At 32.3% G+C, this 9,322-nt stretch overlaps 1 protein-coding gene across 6 annotated transcripts in view; it reads left to right on the top strand.

Annotated features, from left to right (window-relative positions):
- The first annotated feature begins 88 nt into the window (after nt 1–88).
- Nucleotides 89–9,322, top strand: part of LOC148616862 (trafficking protein particle complex subunit 8-like) — a 32,564-nt gene continuing 23,330 nt past the window's right edge. For 2 of the 6 annotated variants that reach the window (XM_088584000.1, XM_088584003.1), the window contains exons 1-7: nt 89–343; nt 2,092–2,292; nt 3,012–3,101; nt 3,467–3,641; nt 5,495–5,663; nt 6,047–6,082; nt 8,670–8,790. In XM_088584000.1, the coding sequence (XP_088440126.1) occupies nt 187–343; nt 2,092–2,292; nt 3,012–3,101; nt 3,467–3,641; nt 5,495–5,663; nt 6,047–6,082; nt 8,670–8,790 (949 nt within the window). In that variant the 5' untranslated portion in view covers nt 89–186. Of the gene's footprint in view, nt 344–2,091; nt 2,293–3,011; nt 3,102–3,466; nt 3,678–5,494; nt 5,664–6,046; nt 6,083–8,669; nt 8,791–9,322 lie in introns of all 6 variants that reach the window. The other 4 variants (XM_088583999.1, XM_088583998.1, XM_088584002.1 and 1 more) reach the window with 3 other exon arrangements.

Genomic DNA, 9,322 nt, shown 5'->3' with positions numbered 1-9,322 from the left:
AAATTTTATCCAGACGAAAATTGGTTGCACTGCAATCTCGATGAGGTCATTAATTACCTCCCTTGACTAAATAATCATTTTTGCGCATGATCGTCAATATGGCAGATGAGACAGTGGTCTTCGTGACAGAAATACGACGACAAATCGATCAATAAGGACAGTGTCGCTTTGATTTAATACTCAGCAATGGCACAGTGCAAGCAAAATGCACAGGAGTTCGTGCAGGACACGTTTAACCCCCACGTCGCTGTCCTGTGCAGCCGTGACGCGGAAGTCTTATGCCAGAAAAATAATTTGACATTTGTTGAACTTGTTCAGCCTTTCTGTCGGCTGGCATCAGAAGGTAATGCTCCATCCCTGTGCCTCTTATTCCATATTGTAGCAAGTAATCAGATATTCTTCTTCTTAGGTGAAATGAACTGTGATTTATTGTTATTTGAAAGGGGGCGGACCATTATGCGAACTGTTTTGCAACTAGACGATCATGACATTGCTACCTATAATCATATATCAAAAACATATGCTTTGGATACGTTAGAAGCTACTCTTCATATGCTTCTAATATGTCAGTGATTTCTGGTAATTTGGTCTCTCCTAATCGCCCTTGCTGTGGAATTCTCTTTTCCAAACGCCTAGGCACTTCGACATCTAGGAGGTGTAGAGTGGTAAAGCTTCATAAGTGCCTTTAGTTTACATAAGTAGAACCCTGAAAACTTATTAAAAACCTGTAGCAGCTATCTTTTTATGAATAAAAATCTTTTTCAAAGGTCTTTTGAACAGATTATCCGGAGCATTTTAAAAGATATTTTCAATTAGAAAATATGAATTTTTACATCTCGGCAGTTTGACATGGTAGTTTGGAATAGCTTCCAGTAAATTTGAATCCTTTCAGTTGACCAATCAAATTAAATTAGACATATTGAGACTTGTTAACGCCTTTGGAAAAACTGAAACATTTCCCATTTCTTTTCATACTGTTCTCCTTCAACTGAAAGATTAATTACATCACAATTCAATATTACATTATTGATCTGACGTCAAAGGCATATGTGTTAAGTCTCCCACTTCCGGTCAGAGCCTCCCGATAATTCATGAAAAAAAATCAACTGTGTCTTATTTACATGCCAGTGTCAAAGCATGAGGTACATTATTTATATGCCTTGCAAAGCATATTTTTGAAGTATAAGTCAAAAATTATGTTCTTCTACATGTGTTCTTTATTCACATGTATTCGTTAGTAGATTGGAAGAAAATCTACTTAGCAGTTTAGCAACTCGGTGAAAAGTTATTTATTTTCGAGGTCAGAGGAAAAACATTCTGTTGACACTTGAATGGGTGGTGTGTGGGTCAATTCAGTAGAAAATGGGCATATTTCTCTGCACATCTGGCAAATTGTTGCTGAAGTAATGCCACTTTTGCTAAAAAAAAAAATGTAATGAAAATTTTGTTAGCTTTGAAAGCATTTGAACTATTGAAAGTTGTTTCGAGGACATGTGTTTTCCACACACTGGTCTGGTATTGAAAAGCATTTGTGCCTTGATGCATAAATTATTTTGATAATGAATGAAATATGTGTGATACACCTGTCAGGGAATCAAGACTGGTTTTCATTTTCCAGATTATGAGTAAAAGTTTCAGTAAGTCTAAATTCTTGCAAATGAAAACTTCAGGCGCCATTGCTAGTTATGTATTGTACAGGAAGTGGTAAAACCCAGATTTTACAGAAAGTCACTTTTTTATCTCCTCTTCTAGTTCTACACAATACAAATTTAAGTATTTTGATAAAATCGTTGTGTGGGAGAGAATAGGGATATGGGTCAATGAATTTTTTTTTACTGTATCATCATTAGGAGAATCATAATTTGGAAGAAATATATGAGGAATAGAACTCCTAAAGAAAGTTGTTGTTCTTAGAAATTTGAATAGTTCAGGTTTTGCACATGTTGGTAGCATCTTGTTTATTGTTCCTTACTTTATCAACATAAAATTTTGTTTATAATCCACTGAAAATAGTTTGTTCAGCATTAAAGAGTTGGTTGATTAACAGGTAACTAAGATTTTTTTAGCATGGCCTAAACTTGTCTATTGTAGTTCACATAAGAGACCCAAACAATGTTCCTCATACAATAAGACATCTGAAGATTACAATGAGAGACATGTCATCCTCTTTACCCCAGCAGTCTGTGGCCAAGAAGATCCTGAATGATGTAGTGGCCGGATCTCAACCACAAATGATTGAAGGCAACAGAGGGAATGTCATGTCTGTTGGAAATTATGATTTGCAGTTGACTTGTAAGTAAATGATTTTATTTGTTATTTAAATGTTTATGAATTTATATTGATATTTATACTTGCCTGATATTTTCATTTTCAAATGACTGCATATTTGTGCATTTTTGTAAAAATCTATCATCAGCAATTTCAAGTGATTCCAAAGGAGTTCATGCTTTTTCTGTACATTTTACCAGTAATCATTATATGTGCAATATAAAATTTGCCAAATTATTCCAAACAGAATTTCACTGGATATTGGTTTTGGTGTGACAGACTTCTGAAATGACTGGATTTCAGTCGACAAAGTAGAGTCTGTGACTGACAAGAAAAGAATGACAGCATTGAAGGTCTTGCTTGGCTGAAAGTGTCATTGCAGTTTCACTGCAGAACCTGTCCGTTTTGGCCTTCTGAAACTGGGAGAATGCACTGCAATAATTATTTGATAGGGTTCTGTCACGAATTCCCATTCATATAATTTAGATTTTAAAAATTACACCTATCTATAATGACATACATATATTTTGAAGGTAAAAATATAATCTTACTATATTAGTTCGATACTTTGAGTTCTGCTAATAAGATTATCAAAGTGTCAAAAGAGGGAAGATTTGAGGTCAAAAACACAGACAGGAACATCAAGAAAATTAGTCCAAGAGCAAACAAGAATCAATCCCATTACAATGATGATCAAATGAACAGCTCATGTTTATGTATTAACATTTTCTTTTTCTTTACAGCAACGACTCCGTGGTTTGAAATATACAGGGAGAAATTTTTACAAATGTTACCTCCAAGTGACCATGAATTTCTCAATCACTGTTTGGGATGTATCCTTTCATCTATAAAATATTCATTAAAGAACTGTTACAATTTCCACTTATGTGTTAAGTCTGATAAAATAAAAATTAATACAATTTTGTCTGTTTACATTAAACATTAAGTGTATTGTCTGATTCAATTAGTAATTTTATTTGAAGAGTCTGAGTCATGAATTTTTAATGCATTTTATCTCATTAAAATTTAATTGTTTTGCATTATTACAACTGGTACATGCATTGATTTACAATACTTCAGAGCTTAAATGGCTAACATTTTGTTTCAAACAGTTTTTAATTTCAGCAAATAAAGTCAAAATTCCATGTTTTATTCTCATTTAGTGTTTTTATAATTTGTTTTCCTCAATGTAACAAAGGTGTTTTTGTGGTATCCTCTGGTCACTCAGATCCTCTGAGCATGTTCAACAGTTTAGTGAATCAGCAATCAACACAACAGACACAGAACCCCAGTAAAATTCCGCGATGGTTTTGTCCGGGAACATTACGTTATTATGTACTCCTTCATGATGTCATTGAAGGAGAAGATGCAAAGTATGATATAAATCAGTATCAGAGTCTAGGCGTCAGGTGTCTACCTAAAATCCTTGCTATATGTGTTTTGTTGCTGTTGTTGTGTATAATGTTCATTTTTTTAGAGCTCAATTTTTTTTATGCTGTTTGTTTAATCTTTGTTTTCTGTTCATCAGCTCATTTGTTTGTCAATCCTTAAATAATTGATTTTTCAAAGAAAGTTTTTTTATTAAGATTTAGGTGATTGTGAAATAAGTACAAATCAATGTTAAATTCAATTGAATTTTTCATGCTTAAATTGAGGAGACCCCAGAATTTAGAAAATGTTAGCTCCCTGTCAGTAAATAATTGGAAAAACTTTTAATATACGGTTAGGGGAAAATCCTTGAAATTATATTAATCCCAAATTGAACTACTTGTATTTATTGCATGAATGTCATTTCATCCTTTTTTAGTTTTGTACCTGTGGGTTGTGCAGGTGCATTATGTTAACTTACAGTGTGTGGTACAAACAAAAGGACAACTTGACTAATGAAATCACAATCACTTGTTTGCAACCAGTTTTCTATTATTTACTAAGGAATTAAGTGGAAAAAAGCAGTGGCGGATCCAGAGTTGTAGGTAAGGGGGCCCCCCAAAAACATTTCTTGACAGGATCACCAGTGAGGATCACAAAGCAAGTGTTTTTCATGATTTACCACACACAATTTTTCAACAATTTTTTTTCTAAGGCCCGGGCCCACTGGATCTGCCACTAAAAACACCTTGAAAATAGAAGCAGGTCCTGGAAAAAATTCAAAAACTCGTCAATTGTAGTTAAACACCATTTTATGCTGTTTGGAATGTACATTCAAGCCCTGTTTCTATATCGATATGCTTAAAATATTTCAGGATATTTATGTTAATGTAAAATTTCTTTACTTACCATTTTAAGTACATTGTATATTTGTGTCTTAAAGTTTTTTTTTTTTAATTTTAATCTTGGTAGATTCATAGTTTTTTAGAGGTCATTATAGTTTCAGAAGCTTTATTTAAAAAATCGAAATTGATTGTCCTATCATGTGTTGCTGCTATAGACACACTTATTACTGATATCAAATTCAAGTGATTACTTTTGACTATGGCTACATGGTGCATGGGTGTTGTGTAATTCATTTTTGACTTTTGCTTACTTATTTACCTTGTCTAATATGTTTTATATTTCATTTCAAAATTTTCATCCTGTTCAGATGTTGGAGTTGATTCAATTAATTTCTTACTTTAAAATGGCTACAATTTTCTACATTGTGTTTGTGTTACGAACTTAGTAATTTGCTTACTGCTGCTTTATTTATATATTACACTTCCCACCTTGTGGGAAACTCTGTTGTAAGATTTTCTAAATACTTCATTTACAAAGTTAAGTACAAAAATTTAATTTTGGTAATGTTGTTTATGGAGATGATGACAAAAATATCCCAACTTTACAGAACTTATCAGGATTGAATCTAACTTTTCTTGCTAAGTAGCACACAGGACAACCAATTAAAATGTCAAGGTAGTCCTCTCTCGAATTATGTAGGCACAGGACTATCAGACCTCTGTTAGGGTCAGCCCCCGTTTATTTTTTTTTCTTTTTGAGTTTTGCATGTTTTAGTTCTTGAACAATAGAAAACATAACAATTAAAAGATAAATAAAAATATTTTCATACAAATTATTGTACATTTAAAATTAATTAACGCTTATTATTCATACTTAGGAAATAAATGAAAATGAAATTTTTCTACTTAAACTGAAGTCATTCTTGTGAACAAAGTACCATTTCCATGTTTACATTTTACCATATTAAGTATAGAAATTACTACGCTATGGATTATTTATGAATTATCTTCAGAGCTGATGCTATATACCAGAGCATGAAGTCTACCTATGGAGCAAATGTCTGCCATCTACTGAACATGAATTCTAGGAGTATACACACTGCTGAAAGTCTGAAGACGGACAATAATCTTCCTGATCCGTGGAGTCAATTTTTGAACAAGAACACCCCAGAACAACCTGTGGTAGGTCACAATCTGTTAAGTGATGGGTTTGCTTGTGTACAATTAACAAGACTCATGTACTAACAAAATTTTATATTCAGAATTTATATATTACTAATAAATTTTGCTGTGATACAAACTATTTGGATTGGTGAATGTTTTTATTTGGGTGGAATTGTATGGAAACAATTATTTCATTTAGAAAACATTTCGGCCTCACCAGTTTAGGTTTATGTTTATAATGGTTTCTTAAAGGTTTTGTTGGTTTTTTTCATAATTTTTTTGAGCTTATATTCAAGTAGATAATTTGTTGATATATTACTTATATACTTTATTAGCTGTAGGAAATAGTATTATAGTTTAATTGATAAAGTATCAGTTCTTAGAATTTTCTTGGTTTTCAGAAAAAGCAACAAAAAACTAGATATTATATAGCATGGGTAAGTCATGTGACTGTGGGAAACGCTGATGATGATGCTTCAAATGTGCTATCATTGTATTCTGTTTACATGTACATTACTTTATGAGTTGTGTAATTATTTTTATGCCCAAAAATGAAAGTTTTTGTGAATTTAGGTTTTCAGTTTGTGTACCTCTCAATTTTACCACAAATTTTATGTTAACAGTTCGTATGGGTAAAGAATTAAATGATAACCTTGCAAATTTTCAATCTCTACATAAATTCAATAGTTTTTAATGCATATTTACACACTTTCAGACCCTAAACCCAGATTTTATGGTCATTAATGTTAGAAACAAACAAAAACAGCATATCATTATGGCTAAAGATATCCTTTTCTTTCTTCACTATTTGATTTATTGATTAATGTGTTGTAAAATTAGTTTCCTTTTTCTTTCTTTTTTTATTTTGAAAATACTATTATATACTAAATCAGTTATATTAGAAGTATTGATATTTCATTACTGAAATATTGATTTTTCTTTTTAACATGATTTGAATGAAAAGAAACAAATTTGCTCTTTTACAGTGTCTACTGATCATTTTAGGGGGAGCCATTTATCATTTAAAAATGGATCATATGATTTTGTATTAAAAGGACCCAATCTATGAAATTAGAACTTTCATAAAGTTTCCTGCAGACAACAGTGAATAGTAGGGGCTGGCTTTAGTCATACTGCTAAGTACACAACAAATAAAATAAGAGCCCCCATTCTCTTCATAATTCATTGGATCATCTACATAGATTACTGAAATGACAGGAATAGTCGTTTTATATTTTTTTTCTCATTTTTCTGTGTAAAATTCATTGCACTGATCAGATAATCATCCATTATTATTTTTGTGATATTTTTTGCTGTATGATGTTCAGGCATAAGTCTAGTTACTTGATTAAGAAATGCTCTTAGTATTAGGTCTTTATTATATAGTCACTGCTTAAATAACAAATTGTACAGTTATTGTTTATTGGGCAAACCATGAATAAAGGCAATGTTTGATTCCATTTTATTGGGCAAACCATGAATAAAGGCAATGTTTGATTCCATTTTATTAGATTATGAATGACATCTTTCCAGATCAGCTTGTTATCCATGAGTTTAAATCCAAAAGTATATTCCATTTGCACATACTTCTATAAAAAGAGAAAGTTCAAGTTTTAGAGGGCTGACAAAAAAAAACACATTCATGAGATTGTTATGTCTACATTTAAATCACCTTTTATACTCTGTTTCTCTTTAATAAATATGCATGTTCTGATGTCTATTTTTTGCCTGAGAATGCTGTAGATTATCTGCATGGTATAATTGAATTTATTCTGGTCTTTCATTGAGGCAAGAATAGCTTTCTGGCATGGTCGAGTAAATTTGTTCTGGGGAGTGCACAATTCACAAACTCTGTGTTTATTTATTGTAAAATGAGAATGAGTGGTTCCACTTCCAAGACAGTTTTAGGTGAAGGTACATGTAGAACCATTGTCAGAAAACCATGATTGATTACAGTGTATTGCCTGTCTACATCACAATCGCAATGATATAGAAAGGCAATGCACCATAATCAGCCGTGGCTTACTGATGATGATATATGCTTTGTTATAGAAAAAAAAACTACCACTATGTTTCTGTGTTTGTATGCTTACCTTGAGTGCATGAGGTCATGTGTTTGATCGAGGCCAGATATACCAGAGGCAAAAAAAAAAAAAAAGAGGTGTCACCGCTTCTGTTACTTATTCAAGACATGTAGGAAAAGAAAGAAAAAAAAAAAAAAAAGAAAAAAGTCAGAGATAGGTATCTAATAAGGTGACATGTCATCTTGTGTATGGTTGCTCCTTTGTGGTAGTACATTAAAATTTTGGTTCATTTGAGGTTTAACTACAATCTTTCAATCCATCAACTATTCTATTTTTTTGTTGTTGACTTCAAAGTTGGTTCTGACCTAGTTGATCTCGTTGAATGGTAGGTTCACCGCAGCATGAAATTTCTAAAGATCAACAACTGGATCATTACAAATTTTTGTATTCATGCTAAAAAGATTAAACAAGTTTTCAATTGATTAACATACATGATAGAAACTTACCTGAAGCACTGTTTTATCACTTACTACAATTTGTAGCTAACCGAGAATCATATTGAAAGTGGTACCACTCTTTGCCAATTGGCCATAATTTATACAGGGTTGTAGATATGACGAAGCTTACTTACAGTTGTGTTCATTGCACTTAGCTTTAACAATAGAACAGGTTTAGTAGTCTTCAAAATTGAAATGAAATGTTGTAAGGAGATGTATTTTTAGACAACCATTTATGAAATGCTTTATCCTATTAATCTCGTGTTATGATTTTGCTGAATCTATTAAAAAATTGCAATTATATGAGGATGTTAATGTACATTAAAATGATAGTACCACTTTAGGATTAGGATGTACTTAATATGATGATATTACTTTTTAAAAACTTAAATTATTTCCCATGTGCCTTTGATCTGCTTGTGTTCAACTTACTGGGGTACTATAGACCAAACTTCTATTAAAATATGAATACTTCACATTTAGTTTTATATTTGTCTTTATAGGAGGGACAGGACTATGACATTGCCAATGGAAGTGGTGCTGATGATGGAGGCTTTCCCAGTAAAGTTACTGAGGGTACTGAACAAACTGATAGTGGGGTCACAGATACTGAGGGTGGGGATGGTAAGTTCAATCTGTGAAACCACAGGGTAGAAGAGATCTTGAGAATAAGATTGTTGAGTCTACTATTTAGACTTAGTTGAAGTGATAAAGTATGTTATCAATTTCACTTTGTTATATACTTCTGATCTGCGTCGATTGTCTCAGCAAAGTATGTTTGCCTTCAGAGCTGGAGGTCATGGGTTCAATCCGGAGCCAATTTGCGACAGTTGGCTTTAAATTGAAGTCACTACTTCTCTGTTAATTATGAAGTATTTAAGGGTATAGATAGACAATGGGTTGGCTTAGAGTCACAATAATGTGCTGTATACAAGTGATATGCATTCGTTATATCTTTAGGCTGTTGCTTCTGTTTGTTAGTGCCATCCAAATCTGGCTATGCATGTCAGACTAGTACAAGGCAGGGTCTGTTTGATTTGTCAATTCTTATTGCCCTGAAATGCATCAAATATCTTCCATAGGTCATTAAACCATAATCAATCAATCAATCAGGTCATACTATTAGGGTCCATATAGTTAATCAATTTATTGAAGT

The sequence above is a fragment of the Perna viridis genome, chromosome 5 (genome assembly GCF_037379345.1).
Source record: "Perna viridis isolate PV_CMFRI_1.1 ecotype Kerala chromosome 5, ASM3737934v1, whole genome shotgun sequence".
Classification (NCBI taxonomy): domain Eukaryota; kingdom Metazoa; phylum Mollusca; class Bivalvia; order Mytilida; family Mytilidae; genus Perna; species Perna viridis.
Note: the sequence above shows the minus strand (reverse complement) of the source record. Positions and strands in the feature narration are given on the sequence as shown.